General features: G+C 44.9%; 1 protein-coding gene across 1 annotated transcript in view; it reads right to left on the reverse strand.

The window, feature by feature from the left end:
• ADCY2 (adenylate cyclase 2) overlaps positions 1–24,311 on the reverse strand; it is a 454,379-nt gene that overhangs the window by 58,266 nt on the left and 371,802 nt on the right. Inside the window, exons 16-17 of the mRNA XM_024981538.2 lie at positions 13,796–13,933; positions 3,841–3,960 (exon numbers count right to left, since the gene is read on the reverse strand). Coding sequence (XP_024837306.1) covers positions 3,841–3,960; positions 13,796–13,933 — 258 coding nt within the window. The remainder of the gene's footprint in view (positions 1–3,840; positions 3,961–13,795; positions 13,934–24,311) is intronic.

The following is a 24,311-nucleotide window of genomic DNA, read 5'->3' on the forward strand; positions in this document are numbered from 1 at the left end:
TTGGACTGCAGCACACCAGGCTTCCCTGTCTGTCACGATCTCCTATAGCTTGCTCAAACTCAGGTCCATTGAGTCAGTGATGCCATCCAACCATCTCATCCTCTGCCGTCCCCTTCTCCTCCTGCCCTCAATCTTTCCCAGGGTCATGGTCTTTCCCCTTTTCCACCAAGGTCTTTTATTACCTTAATGACTGAAATCACTTATGTACATACTTAATGAGTAAGTATTGTCCTTAGAGGTCGGGTGGGGTGTGAGGCTCAGTGACACATGGGCATCAGTACTGGGGCCGCCTCTGAAAGCAGCTCAGGGAGCCCTCCAACCGTCTGAGGGTCCTCAGGGGGCCTCCTTGCCTGTGGGCACGTGCCCAGCAACCTGACCGGGCAGGTGTCTTTCTGGAGAATCAAATAAAACATGGGCTTGTCCTTTGTATGCATTCTTTTTTTTTTTTTAGTTCATTTTGGGGCCCCTCCACTATTAGATTTTTCAAAAGTATCTGTCCTTACCAAGAGCTACAGAATCCTTACTCTTTAGTCAGTAGTCACGGTTGTCTTACAAAAATGCTCCAAAAAAAGCCATGAAATCACCTGGCACCTGGCAAGGTTCCCACTCAGGGTCTCACCCTTCCACTCACAAAGGAGCTCATTGGTACAAATCATTAAAGGCATGCCTGTCCTCTGAATAGGTGATTGAAGGTAGGGAGGATGACAAGGCCTACTTTAATAATTCCTGTGAAGACTGAAGAATGTAATGAAAGTAAACAGCAGAGAGCAGTGCCTGGTCCATATGAAGCCAGATAAATTGTGCTTTTATTGTTATAAAATGGGCTGTGTGTAAGATTTGATTTTAAAAAGGATTTTGCTGCTAAAACTATGCTGAAAACAATTATTAGAACTCAGGTTTTTGATAGATCAGCCTAAGTGAATGAGAAGCGGAATTTGTTGTTGTTCAGGCAGTCAGACAAGTCTGACTCTGTGACCCCATGGACTGCAGCACACCAGGCTCCCCTGTCCTTCACCATCTCCTGCACTTCATTCAAACACATGTCCATTGAGTCGATGATGCTGTCCAGCCATCTCATCCTGTGTGGCCCCCTTCTCCTCCCGCCTTCAACCTTTCCCAGCATCAAGGTCTTTTCCAATGAATCAGCTCCTTGTATCAGGTGGCCAAAGTATTGGACTTGCAGCTTCGACATTAGTCCTTCCAGTGAATATTCAGAGTTGATTTCCTTTTGGACTGACTGGTTGGATCTCCTTGCAGTCCAAGGGACTCAAGAGTATTCTCCAGCACCACAGTTCAAAAGCACTGATTCTTTGGTACTCAGTCTTCTTTATGGTTCAACTCTTATATCCACACATGACTACTGGAAAAACCATAGCTTTGACTATACTGTCCTTTGTCAGCCTAGTGATGTCTCTACTTTTTAACACACTGTCTAGTGTAGTCATAGCTTTTCTTCCGAGGAGCAAGGGTCTTATGAACAAGGCATGGGGATGGCTCCGAGGCACACCCTCCTTCCTGGGGTTGATGGACCGGGTGTGCTAACGACATCCATCAAGTAGAGGGAGCCAGACCGCACAGGGGTTTTAAATTTTTCTCTAAAGAAGGGGGCTCCGAACTGCCCATGGTGAGGTCACAGCTAGTAAACCCTCGTCATGAATCTCGTCCCTCACATAACGAAAAATAGAAAAGATGCTGCCTCATCCTCAGTGGGTTCACAACACTGCTGAAAATGAAGGCCAGGACCCCAGGGAAAAGGGATGAAGCTTATATTGTCCTCTCTTCCTGAGCCTGCGGGGACCCTGTTGTGGACTTTGGACAGCTGGCCACTGAAACAGTCACGGCTTAAAGAGCACCAGATGCCCCTACTATCTGTACACAGACCTTTGAGCACCCCAGAAAACTGAAATGATGAGATGGGGAAAAGGATGAATGCCTAATGTCAAGGGGATCAATCAACAAAAGCAAAGTGAAGAAAGGAGACTTCACTGTTATAGTTGATGGAGTTTAAGAAACTGGTAGAAAAATTTAAAAATATACATCTTAAATGACCAATTTCCATGAGTCTGGACTAGTTCATCTAGCACTCTAGAAGCTACGGGAGACAAACTAAATGTATGTTACTTTTAGACGATTATTCAGAAAATCAAAAGAAGAGTATCAAAATCACTTTTTTTTTTACACACAAAATTCATAGAAGAAAGAAGTCGTTAAGCAGTAAATAACTAATTTAGTTCTTTGCACTTAAAAAGACTGATGTGTTAGTAAGTTTTGAAATTTCAATGTAGGCCCTTCTGGACCTTGGTTAAAATGGGTTGTTAGTAAGGATTATTTGAGATATAATCACTGGATGGCATTTGCAGTTGAAGAAGAAGAAACATGAGCTTTGGACCCAGTCATCACAGAGTCAGGAAGCTAATTCATGGAGCAGGACCCAGTTATCACAGAGTCAGGAAGCTAATTCATGGAGCAATTAGTGAAATCTGTAAGCAACACACCCAGAAATTCAGTGACATACAACTGAAAGCAACATGCTGGGGTGCACACTATAAAATGTTGTGTCAAGATAAAATGGTGCTGTCACTACGCAGAACAGTATGGAGGCTCCTCAGAAAACTAAAAATACCAGCAATTTTAACTGGTCCAGCAATCCCACTCCTGGGCATATATCCAGACAAAACCATAATTCAAAAGGACACATGCACTATTTATAGTAGCCAAGACATGGAAACAACTGAAATGTCCGTCCATACGTGAATGGATAAAGACGTGGTGCATGTATACACAATGGAATACTACTCAGGCATGAAAAGGATGAAACAATGCCATTTGCAGCTACGTGGATGGACCTAGGGATGATTACACTAAGTCAGTCAGATCATTCCAAGTCAGATCATCACTAAGATGATCATTCTGAAGTAAGTCAGACAGAGAGAAACAAATACCATATGCTATCACTTATGTGCGGAATATAAAATACGACACTGCTGCTGCTGCTGCTAAGTCGCTTCAGTCGTGTCTGACTCTGTGCAACCCCATAGATGGCAGCCCACGAGGCTCCCCTGTCCCAGGCAAGAACACTGGAGTGGGTTGCCATTTCCTTCTCCCATGCATGCAAGTGAAAAGTGAAAGTGAAGTCGCTCAGTCGTGTCTGACTCCTAGCAACCCCGTGGACTGCAGCCCACCAGGCTCCTCTGGGGATTTTCCAGGCAAGAGTACTGGAGTGGGGTGCCATTGCCTTCTCCGAAAATACAACACAAATGAACTTATCTACAAAACAGAAACACACTCACAGACACAGAACACAGACTTATGGTGCCAAGGTGGGAGAGGGTTACCCTGGGAGTTTGGGGTCAGCAGATAGAAACTAGTATGCACAGAATGGATAAACAACAAGGTCCTATTGTATAGCTTGGGGGATTATATTCCACATCCTGTAATAAGCCATAATGGAAAAGAATATATATGTAATAAACCATGATGGAAAAGAATACATATCTGTAAAACTGAATCACTTTGCTGAACACCAGAAACCAACACAACATTGTAAATCAAACGTAAGTCCGGAAAAAGATGAACATGTAGCGTTAAGAGAAGAAGGCACAAAGTCATCCGTGAGAGCCGCAAAATGCCATGGAAAGTTTGTCCATGTGGTCTAATCAGTTTCTACTGGCTGGGAGTTTTCCATCAAAGGCTGCCAATTTTTACCCCATCAGGAGAGACTCAGGTGTAGAGTCTAAACAAGGAGAATAAAGTCTACGGTGGAAGAGGAAGTGGAAGGCACAGGCACTGAATCGGTAACAGCACACAGGAAAACAATAAGAACCCGGGGGATGCGCTTACCGGCAGGAAAAACAAATTTTGCGCACGCAGAATTGCTGCCTGGTTACTTGCGCCAGAAAGACTTGTGTTGGACGCGTTGGCAGTCGGAAGAATTGTTTCCTCTGAGTCACTCAGGAAAAACTGCAAAGAAAATGTTGCTGCAATGAATCAGTGCAAAGGAGAGTAAAGGGTTAGCAGGTGGGGGCTCAGCTTACTAAGGACATGTTTCTTCGGCTCATTGAGCAGCGTTGTGGGGACTGTTCAGCCTCTTTACTTCACTGCTAATCCCTTCATCTTCTCTTTGAGGCTCTGGAAATTTCTATCGAATAAGTAAGGAACTCTTGCTGTGCTCCACAATGCACAGTGAATTCCAGAACTCCCAGACTGATGTTAAGGAAAACAGAAGCACCTCTCTTAAACAGGAATTTAAAATGAACCAAGCACAGGGAAGACAGCTTTGTTAGAATGACGTTGGAGGCTGTCGTTGCCATCCGCACAGTCAACTCTCCATCATGAGATGGGAGTCTTCACTCTGTGTTTTTGCAGTATCTTCATCTTCACCAAACGCATCAGTGGAGTCTCCTGAATTTTGTATCTTAAGAAAATTAATTAATTTTATGGGAAACATGCAATAGCTGATGCCAACATTTGCTTCTACTATTTATGAGTGCTTGGCAGCTCAGGATCACCAGGGGTAAAATGGGAGAGAAAGGATGCTCTCAGGACTATTGGAAAGGGGGTCCTAATTTAAAAAGGAAGCAATCCTGAGAAAATAAATATGATTAACTCTTATAGGGGCTTTCCCACTGGCTCAGCAGTAAAGAATCTGCCTACAAAGCCAGAGATGCAGGTTTGATCCCAGGGTCAGGGAGATCACCAGGAGAAGGAAATGACAACCTACTCCAGCATTCTTGCCTGGGAAATCCCATGGACAGAGGAGCCTGGAAGGACACAGTCCATGGGGTCACAAAGAGTTGGACACGACTTAACGACTAAACAACAATAGTGGGTACCAACAGCAGCACCCAGAAGGAAACGGCCAGTCAGTTAGCAAGGGAGGAAAAATTCAATCTCTTTCTTTCTGTTTCTCTCTCCTTCACTCACCCGCTCTCCTCTGTTTCTCTCTCTGTCTCTCTCTTTCCTGGAGAAGCTACCATACAGATTGCTTAGGATCAGTCACTTTCTATCCTGTGACTGTGGGTCAGACAGCTGTTCAGTGAAGATGAAGCAGAGAATCGTGGGCCAGGTTCCCTTATGAAAGATATCCCTCTCCTCCATGAAAGTAGGCTAGGCTTTCTGCCAGGGCTCGCCATCTATGCTCAAGGTCTAGAGAGGAAAACTTCCCTGCAGTTTCTGCTGTTTTGTTTGTCCTTGTTTGATGGCGGGCTTCTTGTCAAAGACCTCCAGCAATTTACTTAGGTAAATAAGAAGGCTTTTGTTTAATATACTCTTAAGAACATTTCCTCTCAGATTCCAAGAATGGTTCTAGATACAATGTTTCTGCACATTATATATTTTGATAAAATGCTGCAAAATACTAATTTAAAAGTCAAATAAATGTAGATTTCTTTATTTATGAATTGTTGTTGTTTGGTCACTAAGTTGTGTTTGACTCTTTGCGACCCCATGGACTGCAGTATGCCAGGAGATATTATTATTTACTATTAATACTAAATAATTTATCAAAAATGTCACAAACCCTGGATGAAATATAAATGTGATGATAACTTGGAAAAAATATAACAGGAAAAAAATGGAGTAATTGGTGGCCAAATACAAGACTCCAAAATGTAAAAATTTAGATTTGACAGACCCAACATACATTTGATTTAAATACTAATGGAAACAACAAATAGAAGGAGACCATTTAGATTGACAGGTTACTAGTCTCAGGAATCTGAGATCTTAAAATAATTAAGGAAAAAACCTTCTTAATTATATCAGCATAAAAAGAAGAAAATAAATGAGTAATAATATATCCTGTGAAAGCTTTGTCTTGCAAGAAGGCTCTGAAATAGTAGGATGGTTGAACTTGAAAAGCAGTGGAGAACTTTAATTACCACATTCAGGAATGCTTCATTAACCCCCTTCAGCTACTTTTTTCTGGTATTTAATTAACTACCCCTAAAATCAAGACCTCTTCGTTCTGTCTCTGTGGCTTCACACTGCATTTTGGAACCAATTTTCCTCTTCTGTCTCCTTAGCCACTTAAAAATAACAAACTCCTAATTACAGCCAGGCCAAGCTTGAGGGTTATCAATCCCACATCCTTCTCCCTCCTGGGTTAAGGTGCCACAGTTTTCTGCACAGAATGCATTTCTAGTTTCATAATTATTTAGGGGAACTCCTCTCTGGACCTATTTTAGTATTTCTACAACCTTTGCCCTAGTTGGGAAAATGGTATTCTCAAACCAGACAAGATATCCCAACTAAGTGCATATTTTTTAGCCCTCCTTCCAAATGTTACATTTCCCAGACAATGTAAAGCACCTCAGAATTATGTTTGTCAAACAATATGAAATTGTGAACATGCAATTTAATACTGTGCTTGTGCCCGATAACATCATTGCTTATCATTTGGTTGGAGTTAGAAGTAATTATCCAATTAGAATTAGATGATCAATTAACCACTAGTTAACCATGGCTAACTCTGTGTCTAGGTGGCTCACAAATCTGGGCTATTTGTAATTATTCTCTGCAGTTTCTTGGAAAAGGTGCACAATTTTGGGAGGCATCACGTGATCAAAGTGTCAAAATGTCAGAAAAAAAATGGAAGAGGATTTGAGCTTCTCAGACACGGCTCTGAATAGACAGCTGGGAACTAAAATGGAACAAAACACACAGGTCTTTTGCTATTTGATACCCCAAACCCTATATGTGGGGAAAAAAAAAAGTCAGGATAACTGGTTGGTTGTCTCTACTTTTTATTGGAGCATGGCATTTAAAATGTCCTGGTAATATCTCACAATTCATTTTAAATGAAGCTGACCTGGACATTTTATCATTTATGTTAGTGTGTGCATGTATGTGAAGTCACTTCAGTTGTGTCCAACTCTTTGTCACCCTCTGGACTGTGTCAGGCTCCTCTTTATATGGGACTCTCCAGGCCAGCATACTGGAGTGGGTAGGCGTGCCCCCCCAGGGGATCTTCCCCACCCAGGGACTGAACCTGTGACTCTTCTGTCTCCTGCGTCGGCAGGCGGGTTCTTCGCCACTAGCAGCACCTGGGAAGCCCATGGTAGCCTGTTGCTGCTGCTGCTAAGTCACTTCAACCGTGTCCGACTCTGTGCGACCCCACAGACGGCAGCCCACCAGGCTCCCCCGTCCCTGGGATTCTCCAGGCAAGAACACTGGAGTGGGTTGCCATTTCCTTCTCCAATGCATGAAAGTGAAAAGTGAAAGTGAAGTCACTCAGTGCTGTCCGACTCTTTGCGACCCCATGGACTGCAGCCTACCAGGCTCCTCTATCTGTGGGATTTTCCAGGCAAGAGTACTGGAGTGGGGTGCCATCGCCTTCTCTGATGTTAGTGTGTAATGAGAGGTAAAAGAACACCATCCCTATTGACCCTGGCTCTTACAAAGGCTCTGAGACTTCAGCTCAGGAGAAACATTAGTGACTGAAGATCCACATGGAGGCTCAGCATGAAGGGGCCCGTCCACACAGTCAGGAGCAGAGAGAGCTGGCGGGGGGTCTCAGTCCTCACATCACCCCTGCGGCTTCTCTCTCTCTCCCAAGGGAAAGGTGATGGCAAGGGGTGACAGAAAAGCAGTTTAATAAGGGCTGTTTACCACCGGCTGGAAAAATCCAGGGCAAACCGGGAGTTTTTCCCTGCTGTGAAGGGACTCGGCATCAAAGAGAAAATGAGAACCTTAAACATGTTATCTGAAGTGGGATGAGCCAGACACAAAGAGACTAACAGCAGGTATCTCATGTGTATTAGGTTTTCTAGGGTGGGCAAGTTCATCGTGGCAGAAAGCAGAGTAGACGTTACCAGGGGCTGGGGGTGAGGGGAAGTCGTTGTTCGCGGGAACAGAGCTTCTGTGTGAGACGATGACAAAGTTCTGGAAATGGATAGGGTGAGGGGAGCACAAAACTGCAGATACACTGAATGCCCCTGAATGTACACTCAACCACGGTTAAAATGATAAACTCTGTTACACATAGTTTCCCCAAAGGAAAAACAACAAGCACTGAAAACAGAAAAAGACGGGGGAGAAAGGGAAGAAAGGAAAGCATTTTTTCCTTTACCCTAAAAGAACACTCCAACATCACAGGAACCACAGAAGAGGGTCTGAATGTGCTGTGACTTTAAAATGATGACCTTCCGTGAACAGAAGTCCATCTTCTTCCCAGTGACTTAGGGCTTCCCAGGTGGCTCAGTGGTAAAGACCCCAACTGCCAATGCAGGATATGCAGGAGACGTGGGATCCTTTCCTGGGTCAGGAAGATCCTCTGGAGGAAGAAATGGCTACCCACTCCAGTATTCTTGCCTGGAGAATCCCATGGACAGAGAAGCCTGGCGGGCTACATTTCATGAGGTTGCAAAGAGGTGGACACGACTGAGTGACTGAGTATGCGCACACCCAGTGCCTTAAGGAAAGCTTGCTCAGGAAGGCAGCCCCTCCCCTGAACAAAAGAGCTGCTCTTCCCCTTGGAATGTTAGTCCAGAGCCTGGATTAGCTTCACTGGGTTAATCACTGCTAACAAATAGCAATATGCAGAGTACATCATGAGAAACGCTGGGCTGGAAGAAGCACAAGCTGGAATCAAGATACCCAAGAGAAATATCAGTAACCTCAGATATGCAGATGACACCACCCTTAAGGCAGAAAGTGAAGAGGAACTAAAAAGCCTCTTGATGAAAGTGAAAGAGGAGAGTGAAAAAGTTGGCTTAAAGCTCAGCATTCAGAAAACAAAGATCATGGTATCCGGTCCCATCACTTCATGGGAAATGGATGGGGAAACAGTGAAAACAGTTGCTGACTTTCTTTTTTGGGGCTCCAAAATCACTGCAGATGGTGACTGCAGCCATGAAATCAAAAGATGTTTACTCCTTGGAAGGAAAGTTACGGCCAACCTAGATAGCATATTCAAAAGCAGAGACGTTACTTTGCCAACAAAGGTCCATCTAGTCAAGGCTATGGTTTTTCCCAGTGGTCATGTATGGATGTGAAAGTTGGACTGTGAAGAAAGCTGAGCACTGAAGAATTGATGCTTTTGAACTGTGGTGTTGGAGAAGACTCTTGAGAGTCCCTTGGACTTCAAGGAGATCCAACCAGTCCATTCTGAAGGAGATCAGCCCTGGGATTTCTTTGGAAGGACTGATGCTAAAGCTGAAACTCCAATACTTTGGCCACCTCATGTGAGGAGTGGACTCATTGGAAAAGACTCTGATGCTGGGAGGGATTGGGGGCAGGAGGAGAAGGGGAAGACAGAGGATGAGATGGCTGGATGGCATCATCGACTCAACAGACATGAGTTTGGGTGAACTCCGGGAGTTGGTGATGGATAAGGAGGCCTGGCGTGCTGCGATTCATGGGGTTGCAAAGGGTCGGACACAACTGAGCGACTGAACTGAACTGAACAACTTGGGAATAGGGCTGTTAGTCTAGAAACTGTATTCTTAAAAAAAGTACCAGGATAAGTTTAAAAGCTCTACTGCATTAAATAGTAGTCTCCCTAGGAAGGAGATTTTTCAAGTGGGGCTAGGGAAAAAAAAACACAGACTTACTTCTGAGAGCATCTGACCACATAAAGGTAAAGACTGGTACCCGCCTCCCCAGTGGGAGAAGCCATCTTTCCTGAATGTGAATGAGGGTCCTGGAGCCCACTTCCCTTGCCTGGCACCCCCTGGGGATGTGTGTGACCCCAGGGCAGTCACAGCACCCTGCAGTGGGCCTGGGAACACTGGACCTTGTGTCTGCCTTATGCAGTCAAAATTCATGTGGCTGAGGATCTAGTAGCTGGAGAACATTTCTCTGTAAGTCATCAGATGTGATCAGAGAGGGCACTTGATGGACCAGTCCTTCCCATGATGAATAAGACATGATAAGAAAACCCACCAACTAGGGAAAGTATTTCTTCTCTCTACCCAATGTTGGATTTTGTACTGTTTTGTGATATTTCCTTGAAACAAAAATAAGAGCCTCTGGATGGGGAAGAACCACTAAATCCATCAGGAATTGAGAAAAATAATGGACAGGAACAAGTAACTTAAGTCTTTTCCTTGCTCCAAGGCTCTAGTCCTATAGGAGGCAGCCCAGTGAGCTGAGCCTCATTTCATTCTTTCTCAAAGTTGATCCATCAGACTTTTATTGTGCCTTCCATAGACTTCTCTACTGCACTTGGCAATGCACTTCTTTCTTTTTGAGGAAGGAAAATGACACTGGAAGACATATTTTGGGTACAGAAAATGCATTTCTTCACTCCAAAGGGATTGCAGTTACTGTGAAAGTGAAAGTCGCTCAGTTGTGTCCAACTCTTTGCGACCCCATGGACTGTACAGTCCATGGAATTCTCCAGGCCAGAATACTGGAGTGGGTAGCTGTTCCCTTCTCCAGGGGATCTTCCCAGCAGTTACTGTAAAAATGTGTTAATCGGTGGCTTCCTGGTGGCTCAGACGGTAAAGAATGTGCCTGCAATGCAGGAGACCCAGGTTCTATCCCTGGGTGGGGAAGATTCCCTGGAGGAGGACACGGCAACCCACTCCGGTATTCTTGCCTGGAAAATTTCATGGACAGAGGAATTTGGTGGGCTACAGTCCATAGGGTCCCAAAGAGTCAGAGCTCATCAAACATTTATAGACAGTGACTGAACTGCCTGTCAATCACTAATTATCCTAGGAGAAATACAACCAGCTTTCACATCAGATTTGTTTCCCATTTCAATTCTGCCTTTTAAAAATTAGGTGATGAATCCTGGTTTTATAATATCAAACTGGATTTCATAAAAAAAGTTTTCATTCATTCATTCCTCTCTCCTTTAGTAACTGTGGAATGGCCCTTCCTTGTATAAAAGGTGCTTTCCTGGGATGCAAGAAAAAAAAAAAAAGACCTCACCATCAGGTGTGTGATGTTGTGTTAAATGCTGTGTCAACTTTCAGGATGTGTGCACAGGTGAGCGCACACGTGAGTGAATACACTTTGAAGGGATGTGTGCTGTGTTTAGTCACTCAGTTGTGTCTGACTCTTGGTGACCCTTTGGACTGTAACGCACCAGACTCCTCTGTATGTGGGATTCTCCAGGTGAAAATACTGGAGTGGGTTACCATTCCCTTCTCCAGGGGATCTTCCCGACCCAGGGATCAAACCTGGGTCTTCTGTGCCTCCTGCACTGGGAGGTAGATTCTTTACTCAATGAGCCATCAGGGAAGCCCTCCAAAGGGATGAAGAAGCCTAATGATAAGGGCTGGGGGCCACAGGACACACACTTGGTGTATCAGAACCCCCCAGAGCTCTAGCTAGTGCTATCCTTCAAGGATGCTCTGCTTCTCCCTGCGCCACCCCTTTTCATGGTGAAGTCCACTCTTTTCAAGCTGTTCCCCCACAGCTCACTTTACCAAGCTCTTCCTGGAGCTGGCTGGCACTTTCTCCCAGAAAGCTGGCTCCCAGAGCAGCAGGACTAACGCACACAGGCTTGCTACGAAGTCCAGCATGAGGAACCCGCTTTAGGAAACGCCCCTGTTTCTCCAAGGCTCCCGCCACTCCCCGTGTCTCTGTCCGTCTTCCTCTGTGGTGATGTATTCACGAACATGCCATAGCCAGTGATACTGCCCGTGTGGGAAGGCTGGAGTGCAGCAGATAGTAATCCACTTGCTGAAGGGCTCTTCTGGGAAAGGCTAGTGTTCAGTTCTGCATCTCATGATCCTCACCAGGAGGCCACCCCCACCCCCAACTCTGCTGACCATCCTGGGGCCACAGTTACACTCTCCTTGGGTCATCACGCAGAGAGTCCTCAGGCGGTTGTGGGGACGCCTCATGAACACAAGCCTCAGGCTGATGGTGGCCAACATCCCCTCCAGCCCTTAAGATCTGAAATCCCTCTGGAGTAGGATCGTTCTCCTACTCCAGAGGGATTTTCCTGTCCAGACCAGGTACCATGTCCCAGCTCTTCCCTGGTCAGTCCTGATGATGCCTTTGTTAGAAATAAGTGCTGTCATGATCCAAGGATGCTTGAGATCTAGAAGAGAGGGTCTCCATCCCTGGGGCACGGTGTCATCACCCTTGGCGCAGGAAGATGGCCTTGGATGCTGTGCATGTTCGGGGGAGGGGAGATGGGCTTGGAGAAGTCCGGGGGGAGGGCTGGGATGGTGGAATTGCCATGGTGAATGTGACACAGCAGGACAACACCACACAGGAACCCAAGACCAAGGGCCAGCTGGTCCTTGGGAAATCTTCCGTCTGCACGGACTTGACTGCAGAGCCCTTTCTCCCAACAGACACCATCAGTTCTTACTGCACAGGCCCAGCTGGGGGCAGCCTCTTTGCAAGCTGAGCTCTGAGGCTCAGCAGGTGTGTACCAAGGAAACAGGAGTCGCAGGGACACCCCTCAATGGCCCTTGCCTTGGAAGAAGACCTACCTTAGGGCCCGCGCTTCTCAGGGGAGCTAGCAGGAGCTGGGCTGTGTAGTCAGAGGAAGCGGGAGGAGCGAGCACAGCTGCTAAGCCCACGGGAGGACACCCAGGAATCCACACTATCCCCGCCCTGATGGACAGGAAGAGGAAGAAGGGAGGGAAGCTGGTGCTTGTCTGCCACCTTCCTCCCGGGTGTCCTTAAGGTGGACTTCGAGGCAGAGTGAAGGAGAAGGGGCCAGTCCGCCCCGGCCACTGCTACCCCAGCCCATCCGCCTTCCAGTTGGTGTCACCCTCACCTGAATCTCCAGGTGCGTCCGTACAAACCGTGTGACCCATGGTATGACGCTGAGGACAGATCTCAGGCACACCGTCAAGGTCCCTGCCTACTTCTTCAGCCTTACTTTTTGCTGCTTCATAGGATACATTTCTCTCTTTGTCCTGATGCTAAATGTCTTCCCTCCTGATCTTCCCTCCATCATCCGGAGAAAACTACTTGTGTCCATTTTCAGAATTCCGTCCTGCCGGCCCAGCTCCCCTGTCCTTGCCCCACCCCTCACGCTTTCACTGTCAGACTCTCTCATAACCTCTGACCCAGCTGTCAGTCTCCTAAACTTGGCCATAAACTCTGGGGAGACAAAGTCGCTTTGGGTTCCTAGGATCTAGTGAAGTACCAGATGCATATTTATGCTCAATATATGTTCTTCTTTTTTTTTTTTGCTGAGTGAACGCCTGGTGGTCGATGGTGATGACATGAGAATAATTAAAAGGATGTGTCTTAATTGGCACTGATTAGTGACATGTCTGCTTTGAAGGATATACCTCTAAAAACATTGATACGGTAAGAGCAACCCCTGGTTCAGTACTTACCAAACGCCTGATGCCATCCTAAGTGTGCTAGGAGCATCACTTCATTTACCTGAAAAATCCACCTTAGCAGAGAAGTGTCAGTTCTCACTGAGAAAGTCTCAGCTTTCTCATGAGAAGTGAAGTGGAGCCTGTGGAAGCTTTTAATGAAAATTCTCCAAAACCGCCAGCTGGTTAAGGTGGGAGTGACGGTGATGTCTGAAATCAGGCCCTTTAAAGCCCAGAGCAGCACCCCTTTCCCACTGCAGCCTCTCTAATTTGCTGATTCTGGTCTTCCTGGTGATTAGCCTGCTAACATTCGGTGGCATTTCCGTAGCTGGAGTCAGGACGAGCTAGGGGGTGGGAAGCTGCTGGAAGGAGTCTCCCTCCCTCCCTGGAGGCCTCCCCAGGAAGCACCCTTCCCCTATGCAAAGCGGTTGGATGTTGAATTTAAACAGGCAGCAGTGGGTGTCGCCGAAGGAGCTATGGGGAAGGTTTCAAAATGCCACAAGATGGACCAAATCCCACGAGATGGACAGCACGTCCGGGCCATGACTCACCATATTGAACACGGCCATGGTCAATATGATGGCCGTGGTGATGACCGTCAGGGAGATCCGAGGCCAGGGCCGGTTGGCGATGATGCCCGATGACTTTAAAAGCCACAGGAGAGAAGCAGATGCTTTCTTGCTGCATTGCTAAGAGCGGAGAGAAAAAGAAACGCGTTGCTATTTTACGTATTTTTCTCAAGTTTCTCAAGGATGTTTACAACACGAGATGCACCGATCTTCTTCACACACGAGACCAGTAGATCATGTCGGCATTCTTCTTACAAGCTGGGAACAAATTCACTAAATTTCTATGACAAACTACGACACGCTTCTATGTCCTTTAAGAGAGACCTGAAATTATGTTTAAAAATTCTTCTGGTGAAGGAAAAATACGCCAGTCAATTAAACGACTCTGGCGGATGTGTTGGGTCTCAGATCACAGCTGTGAGGAAGCTGTTTTCAGAAATTCAGGTGATTTGTGTAGAAAACAGCCCAACGTGCAGCTAATCCGAAGAGTTCATCTGGACCACACAATACGATAGTTTGGAACCTGTCCCTGTGAAGATGAAACCCAGCGCTCTCCGCTGTGATTGTGGTGATGGCTATACCTCATCCTGTCCTGAGAGGGCTTCCCCCACGTGGAGAAGCTCTACTTTTTATTATAAAAATACTATTTTTAATTGTGTTAAAATACATAAGATAAAATTTACCCTCTTAACTGTTTTTTTTTTAACGTTCTTAGGGCTTTTTAAAAAAAATTGGAGTATAATCGCTTTACAATGTTGTGTAGGTTTCTGCCATACAACAAACAAGATGAATCAGCTATATGCATACTTATAACCCCTCCCTCTTGAGCTTCCCTCCCACTTCATCCATCCCACCCCTCTAGGTCATCACAGAGCACTGAGTTGCTGCTGCTGCTGCTGCTGCTAAGTCACTTCGTCGTGTCCGACTCTGTGCGACCCCGTAGACGGCAGCCCACCAGGCTCCCCCGTCCCTGGGATTTTCCAGGCAAGAACACTGGAGTGAGTTGCCATTTCCTTCTCCAATGCATGAAAGGGAAAAGTGAAAGTGAAGTCGCTCAGTCGTGTCTGTCTCTTTGAGACCCCATGGACTGCAGCCCACCAGGCCCCTCCGTCCGTGGGATTGTCCGGGCGAGAGCACTGGAGTGGGGCGCCACCGCCTTCTCCGGCACTGAGTTGGGCTCCCTGTACTAGACAGCTGCTTCCCACCTGCTATCACTTCACACGTGGTCATGCACATACGTCAGTGCTGCTCTCCCAATTCGCCCCACCCTCCCCTTCCCCCGCTGTGTCCACGTCTGATCTGTAAGTCCGTGTCTCTGTTCCTGCCCTGCAAAGAGCTCGTAACCATCTTTAAATGCGGAGTTCAGTGGTGTTAATTCTGCCCGCTTTGCTGTGTTGCCTTTCCAGGTGGTGCAGTTGATAAAGAATCCGCCTGCAAATGCAGGACACATGGGCTTGATCCCTGGGTCGAGCAGATCCCCTGGAGAAGGGAATGGTAACCCACTCTAGGATCCTTGCCTGGAGAAGTCCAAGGCCAAAGGAGCCTGGTGGGCTACAGTCCATAGGGTTGCAAAAGAGTCGGACACGATGGACGTGACTGAGCAAGCACCCATGTACACTACGGGATGAGAGATGGTTAGAAAGGTCATCAGCCCTGCGGCTGCGGCATCAAGCCCCCCACGGCTGTGAAACTTTATGCAAGTTACTGACCCTCTCTGGCCTCGGTATTTTCCTCTCTGAAATAAGAATAGCAATAGTATCTGCCTCTTTGGTTTTTTAAGAGATTTAAATGAGCTTCATAAGGTGCCCAAAACAAGACGTATGTGTTAGTTTCTCTTCTATTTGTGAAGAAAACATATTTCTCAGGAACATTTCAGGGACTAAAAATCTGTTTGCTTTATATCTGCATGCGTGTGAAGTCGCTTCAGTCTTGTCCAACTCTTTGTGACCCCATGGACTATAAACCACCAGGCTTCTCTGCCTACGGGATTCTCCAGGAAAGAATACTGGAGTGGGTTGTCCTGCCCTCCTCCAGGGGATCTTCCCAACCCAGGGATCGAACCTGTGTCTCTTACATCTCCTGCATTGGCACGGGGGTTCTTTACCACTAGCACCACCTGGAAAACCCTAGATGAATGTAAAAAACACTTTTTTCTCTCCTTTCTACTATAGTTTTTTTTCCCGTCCAGCTCCTGGTATAAAGAGATGCAGAACATTTGTCTACAGCATCTAACCCCCTGTGGTGTGGAATCCCAGGGCTCATTCTTTGGGCAGAGTCTCCTGGGACCTCCTCTGGTTTCTCCTACAGCCTGTCTGGAGGGATGAGCCAGTGCTGCCCTGGGCTCCAGGGGCTGAACCTCAGGCTAGCGGCCAGGCTCTGCAGAGCATCTTCCTGTTAGCAAGTCAGGGGGAGCCAGATTTATGCCTTAAGTTTCTTCTCCAAAGCATGGTTCGGATGGGGGCTGGTGATGTCCTTAAATCTGTTGTCTGAAGAGAGGCCCTTCAATGCTGTGGACATGTGGTATCATTCAGGATGACACAGCTGGAGGACGCTCACCTGAAAGTGTATCATTATCCTTCTAGCACATCCTACACTGAATAATATTAATACCACACTGAATAATATTATAATTAATTAATAATTATTATAAATATAATATATTTATAAATATATATTTGTAATATATTTGTAATGTATTTATAAATATAATTAATAATTATTAATAAATTTATTAATATAATTAATAATATTAATACCTACACTGAATAATATTAATAAGCCACAGTACTTTTGAACTCTGGTGTTGGAGAAGACTCTTGAGAGTCCCTTGGACTGCAAGGAGATCCAACCAGTCCGTCCTAAAGGAAGTCAGTTCTGAATATTCATTGGAAGGACTGATGCTGAAGCTGAAACTCCAATACCTTGCCACCTGATGGGAAGAGCCGACTCCTTGGAAAAAACCTTGATGCTGGGAAAGATTGAAGGCAGGAGGAGAAGGGGACGACAGAAGATGAGATGGTTGGATGGCATCACTGACTCGGACATGAGTGTGAACAAGCTCTGGGAGATGGTGAAGGACAGGGAAGCCTGGTGTGCCGCAGTCCATGGGGTTGCAGAGTCACACAACTTAGTGACAGAACAACAACAATACCATAGACCAGAGTCAGATCTGCATTCCAGAGGAGAAGCTATAACAGAGTGTAAAGAGCAGAGATTCAAAAGAATATCATAGTCATCCAGCTCATATTAAAATAGAAGATGATGCATTTGGCTGGATCCTGGCAAATGACAATATTTATGTATTTGCATCCTAATTGACTAGGATTAGGGTTTTTATTTAAAAGAAAATTATTAAAATGGATGCTTTTGTGTCTGTACACAGAAACTGTCAATAGATATGATAATAAAAATCTTAAGAGCAGAAAACACAAAACTGCTATTTCAAGAGAGTGTTTAACTCTAGCTCAGATTCCATGTCACAGTCAATTAAGTAAAATATCTAGTTATTACACAAACATATTGTTGAAACTGTAAAATTTTAAAAATGACTGTTTGAATTTTTGGAGCAATGCATGGTGATGATATTGCCAAACATGCCAGCTGATGGGACTCTGTCACGTTCTGCCCATGCACTAGGCATGTGCTGAAGCAGATGTGGGCACACACACACGTTTTTCTGCTCCTGTGACGCTCTGGGCAAAGTGACACAGTGCTGGCCCTAGAAACTGCTGCCTCTGTTTGCCTCCTGAATACACCGCAGACTGTCCTGGAAATCTGCCACGGTCCTATTCAGTCCTGCAAAGAGCGATCTCCTTGAAGCTGCTCACTAAAGATGCACGGGTTTGGTGCACACTGGGCCCCAGACACCAGGTTCAGAATGAAGTGGGTTCATTTCCGTCTCTGTTGAGTCTTCCTGTGCGCCTCCAAGCCCTCATATGCAATCGTTCTTTAACCTGTTATATCATATACTCATTGTTCTCCAGGTCATAGAGGCAGGCAGCTGCCCCTATCTTTTCATCCCTTCATCAAATCGAGGCAAAGTAAATACAACTGTTCTGAAACATGGAAACTGGTAACACTGCTGGTGACAAGGGCAAGGATATAGATGGTGGTGATGGGGATATAGATCCTGAACTATAAAGACAGTGCAGGAAGAAGAGGAGGAAGATAATGACATTCGAAGTAAGAGAAGAAACCAACGATGGGGGAAAAGGAGAAGAGTACTAACAACTTAAGAGTAGAAAGAATCTGACTGAGGAAAAATGGGAACACTGATTTCATTTGTTGTTCTGAATAAAAATTACAACCTATATCCTAACTTGATAATTTAGTTCAGTTTATTCTGTTTTGGGTTAAGTATTCAAATAAAGTCCCTGATAGATAAATAGTTTTTCAAAGTTTACACCATCCTAATGAGACATTGGGTTTCTCTGGTGCTCAGATGATTAAAGAATCTGCCTGCAGTGCAGAAGACCTGGGTTCCATCCCTTGGTTGGGAAGATCCCCTGGAGGAGGAATTGAAAATCCACTCCAGTATTCTTGCCTGGGGAATTCCATGGACAGAGGAGCCTGTCAGGCTACAGTCCACAGGGTTGCAAAGAGTCGGACACGACTGCGCAACTAATATGTAACAAGACACTATGGGCCTCCCAGGCGGAACCATGGAAGAAAATCCACCTGCCAATCTTGGAGGCGAAGGAGATGAAAGAGCTGCGGGTTTGATCCCTGGGTCGGGAAGATCTCCGGTATAGGAAATAGCAACCCACTCCAGTATTCTTGCCTGGAGAATCCCATGGACAGAGGAGCCTGGCAGGCCACAGTCCATGGGGTCACGACTGAGCGTGCGTGTGCGCGCGTGCACACACACACACACACACACAGTGAGACATTATAAATGATACAACCTCAAAGAATATTGTGGCATTTATTTAGAACATCCTCTTCATATGAAGATGAGAGCAAGCCTTGCTATCAGCTCAGGGTAATCATTCTGTTTGATCTTTGGTTTAATCACTGGCATTGTTTGGGCCAAATCTGTTTCTTTTCCGTCTTGATCATCAGCAAGGCTCACTGTATCGTATGATTGTCTCTTATTACCTAGGGCAAGCTCACTGAGCATCTTCTAGAAATGCTCTTGGCTGTTAATGCCACATCCATCCACTGATCAATATGGAATTGGTGCTAAGTATAGTGGGAGAGGCAGAAGGAGAAAGAATATAAACGTACGTGAAAACACTACCGTGGAGTTGGTGCTGGGGACGGTGAGCAGTGTGGGTTGCTAGAAAGAGTCTGGAATGAATGCTAATGTCTTCATCCAGTACAGGCAGAAGATTCTCAACGTAAAAATAACATATTCATACACGGTGTTTTGGATTAAAAACGAAGAAAAAATATCTCTGCCAAAAATATTTCCCGTTCCTTCCTTCCTCTCTTCCTTTTTTGTTTTTTGAAATTTCTGCATTGGAAATAGTAGGTAGTCTCTGCAGTTCTGGATTCCTCATCATTCGGTGTGATAATTATTAAAGCAGATTGGGTTTGCAGTCTCATTAGTCTGTTCCTTTTTAAAATAAAACGAAGTACCCGCAAAGAAGTCTCCACTTATATAAAGTGAAATGTAATAAAGTGAGAGACGTTTCAGAAAGTTTTAAACATATCACAGTGGTTCGGTAACAAACTTTTATCATTAAAAAATAGAACTGCTCTTGTCTGAAAACCATGGTGAAGTTAGTCATGTAAACATGCACTTCTGTGTATTTGTCTAAAGGGATGCCTACCATGGCATTTTAATTGGGCAAGGACTCTCACTGTCATGCAGCAATAATTACTTCATACATTTGGCGTCACGGAGACTGATGTGTCTACTTTAATTATTTAATTGTACTTGGACTTCCCACAGGCTTTTAGTTCTGAGGCTGGGAAAGACTGAAGGCAAAAGGAGAAGGGGGATGACAGAGGATGAGGAGGTTGGATGGCATCACCGACTCAATAGACATGAATTTGAGCAAACTCTGGGAGATACTGAGACAGAGGAGCCTGGTACACTGCAGTCCATGGGGTCAGAGTTGGACATGACTTAGTGACTGAACAACAACAAATATTTTACAAAATCATCCTGTTTCTCTCACACGCCTTGGCTGAGCCATATTCCTCTGTTATTCATCCACTGGGTGGCCCTCACAGCACCATCTACATCATGTTAGTGAAGTGAAGTCACTCAGTTGTGTCTGACTCTTTGCGACCCCATGGACTGTAACCCACCAGGCTCCTCCATCCATGGGGTTTTCCAGGTAAGAGTGCTGGAGTGGGTGCCATTGCCTTCATCGTGTTCTCTTTGCCTAAATGCTTGTCTCTGGCCACTTGGAGACCTGGTGGAGCCACCTCACAACTCATAAGTGTGTGTGTGTGTTTGCCACACTGCACAACTTGTGGGATTTGGTTCCCTTTCCAGGGATCAAACCCAGGTTCTCAGCAGCGAAAGCACTGAGTCCTAATCACTGGACCACCAGGGAATTCCCATCACAATCCTTGCATTCCCAGAGGCACCCCAGAATTCAGCAAATAGAACTCAACAGATTCTCACTGCAAAAGCTCACTGTCTTAACAGTGGACCCAGAGAGGAATTCCTAGGGGTGTAAAACAAAGAAGGAGGCTACTGATAGAAGGATGGAGACCGTGGGATTGGCCCCAGAGTGTCCTGGAACTGAGCATCAATGGGCTGGGCTTTTGATGCCCACAGGGAAAAGATGTTGTCTTGGGTCTGCAACAGGTGGGCAGCTGGGACCAAGACTGCTGAATAAAACCAGAAGCCTCAGAAGGGTATTCTCTCCAAGTGGAGAGGTCTAGAAAGTCCAAACTCTAGACCAAGAAAGTATAAATAAACTTCCAATGCGAACTCAGACTCTAAATACGGGTGTTGGTTTTGAAATCACATCATCTGCTTCATAATGAGAATCTCAAGGTGAGTGGTTACTGATCAGACCAAAAACCAGAGAAAGGTCTTGGGGCTGTGGCTGCAGCAAGAACAATGCTACTTATGATGACACATCGCACTGCAGGATGCGGTGCACACGCCAGTGGGAGGGGCAGTCCCTACTGGACACGGTCTCACAACAACCAAGAACGTTGAGTTACATAAGGGGCTTCCCAGGTGGCACAGTGGTAAAGACTCTGCCTGCCAATGTAGGAGGTGAAAGAGACACGGGTTCGATTCCAAGGTTGGGAAGATCCCTTGGAGAAGGAAATGGGAACCCACTCCAGTACTATTGCCTGGAAAATACCATGGACAGAGGAGTCTGGCGGGCCACAGTCCATGGGGTTGCTAAGAATCAGACACAAATAAGCACGCATGCTCGCACTATGAGCTACAGAAGACAATGGGCCGTCCAAGGAAGAATCAACAGAAATAACAGAAAATAGAATAAGTATCATAAGATTCGCAAATCAATCTGAAATAGTTTATAAAATAAGATTAAATTTTAAAACCCCATGGATTAGAGTTCATAATGATAAGCAGTTAAGAGAAAGTAACAGCTTTACTTTATAGATGAGTTCCAGAGACTCTTTAGTGACAAACATGTAGAAATTGAGATTAAATACTCAATAGTTATGCTGAAGAGTTAGCTTTAAGGAGACAACCCATAAAATAGCACAGAAATATAGAGATAAAACGTATGCAGTTGAGGCACAGGAGGTACAATAGAAAGATTGAACATACTTGTAATGAAAGCTTGAGAAAAAATAGACTGAGAAAAAGGCAAAATACAGGGAAATATGGGACAATGACGTCATGGACCTGGAACAGAATATGAGCTCTGGAGAAGGCAATGGCACCCCACTCCAGTACTCCTGCCTGGAAAATCCCATGGATGGAGGAGCCTGGTAGGCTGCAGTCCGCGGGGTCTCTGAGAGTCAGACACGACTGAGTGACTTCACTTTCACTTTTCACTTTCATGCACTGGAGAAGGAAATGGCAACCCACTCCAGTGTTCTTGCCTGGAGAATCCCAGGGACGGCGGAGCCTGGTGGGCTGCCGTCTATGGGGTCACACAGAGTCAGACATGACTGAAGCGACTTAGTAGCAGCAGTCGAGATGAGGCACTGAGTCCCATCAAGGTAAAAGAAAAGTAAGCCTCTTCCTCAATACAAGAATCTATTGCCAGGACAAAGAGCAAGTTCTACAAAAGTAGAGAAAGGACATCTTATCAAGGAACCACAGCTGGACTAGATTTCTCCTCAGCACATTAAAATCCAAGAAAATATGGACTCATGTTTTCAAAATGTTAGCAACATTATTGTAAATGATTGGTCAAAGAGGAAAAGAGGCTGTTTTTCTTATTTTTTTTTAATATAAAAGCTGATTGGGGTATATTATACATAGGCTCTCATGGAGAGGATTACAAGAGGAATAATCCTATGGAAATATGAACAGCGCATCTGGAGGAAGGCAGGACATCCAGAAGAATGGTGAGTGAAGAGACCATTAAACCAGAATACCGATAACTACGAATAACACGAGCAGTGTAAATTCAGAAAAATCTAGACAACGTTGGAGGACAGTGGACAGGATTACAGCATGGGGCCTGCATTTTTCAACAAGATGGAGACGACAATGGACCCGGTGAGAAACGTGCATGTTACACATTTTACGTTAATCCCTGAAAGAAAAGACGAGGATATCTAACTGCCGAGTCACTAGAGGGAATAAAGGAGACTCAATAAACTCCATTTGTCCAGGAGATGACAGGAGAAGAGGAAAAATAAACAGAAGCAAATAACATATATAATGGATTTAAAAAAAGCAAAAGACGACTAGCAATAACTGTAATACACATAAATGTACTATGCTTGCCAGCTAAAAGAAAGAGACTCTTGGATCAGAGAACATGACACACACTTAGATGCTGTTTACAAGAGACACACCTGTATAGCAAGGAAAAGCCGAATAAGAGATGGGAAAATACTAACCAAGAGAAAGCTGGCAGGCTTATATTGACATTAGAGAAAATAGACTTCAAGGGAAAAACACTCCTGTGGGTAGGAAGCTTTTCTATCAGCTGGCATGTGGCCTATTTTCTGTCCCCAGGACTATCTCTATATTGGTGCTTTCATCTCTGCTGGGAACAAGGTTGGTGGGCTGATACTGTGTTATCTCTGCCATACAAAGTGGCAAGAAAGCCACACGGAGAGAAAAATTTCTCCTGACATTTTCTAACATTTTCATTTGCTGAATCTGGCGTAGTTCTTCTAAAAGACATTTCATCAAGAAGGTTTTGTGGGAGGCGTCTTTGTTATTTATGGTTACATCTCTTGTGTTTCTTGCACAGATTTAAGTCTGCTTCAGGTAGTTTAGAGAAGTTAAACTTGGCAATAAAAATGCACTTATTGTTATTACTACCATGGTGATGACAGCTATTATTATTTTTTACTGCTGATTGTTATGGAAGTATAAACTTGAATCTCTTATTCTGCATCTTAGTTTCTACTTAGATAAAATGGATTGTTTTGATTATCAAATAAAATAATACTTAATGAAAACACTTTGAACGGCTCTCATATATGTGAAAATACTTTGCAAGTATTACTATAAACTTTCTTACTTAGAATATTTTGAGTCTAAATTGACTTATAAATGAAATTTTTTCTCTGTCTTACTGAATGTCTTTTAAGATGGACATACCTTGTCCAAAATCCAGTTTTACATAAACTAGGTCAACAGTTGAATATACTGGAAAACTAGACAAGAGGCCACTGTGAATCAGGTTCGATGTGATGTTATCTTGCCTGACTTTTTTGCCTTTGAGCCACTGATGCTTAGCAATCACCACGAGGCCGCTTCAGTACCATGACGGTCCATGACCAGGACGTGGACATTCCTCCTTCAGCGCTTGCCAGTGTCTCTCCACACACAGTCCAGCATGCTCTGGAACTTGCCTCCAATTTAGTACAAGGATTCTAAGGCTTCTTCCCAAAGGCTCCAAAACCTACTTGTTGTATAGTAATACTTCAGGGCAAGTTATGAAACCTCTGGACCTTCCCTTTCATTAACTGTAGAGTGAGCATTCCCTCCAAGGACTCTTGTGTGGATAAATGAGCCAGTATACATAAAATGCCTAGCAGAGTTAAGTCTTCACTTTTAATATAATACAACATTTATCATTTTTAAACTGAATTGAGTCAGATATAGAACTATTCACGGATCTCACCAGTCCTAAGCAGTCTACATTGGTTCTGAAGGTTCTTATCCAAGGACAGGGAACTTTTGCAGATCTTGCGGTTCTTATATTCCTGACCGTGATCCAAAGTCTCCATCTGCATCCTCAAGGGATCTACTTATGGCTCCTGCATTATTTTTCACGCAGGGAAACTTTTCTTTTAAATAAGTAGACATGGAAACTCAGGGAAATGAACAGCATCTCGGGCCCTGGGTCCCTCATCCAAGTGCAGACCAGGACAAGGTTATCTCTCAGTTCCCTTTCAGCTCTCAAGATTACGACTCTGA

Source organism: Bos taurus, chromosome 20 (assembly GCF_002263795.3).
Source record: "Bos taurus isolate L1 Dominette 01449 registration number 42190680 breed Hereford chromosome 20, ARS-UCD2.0, whole genome shotgun sequence".
NCBI classification, from domain to species: Eukaryota; Metazoa; Chordata; class Mammalia; order Artiodactyla; family Bovidae; genus Bos; species Bos taurus.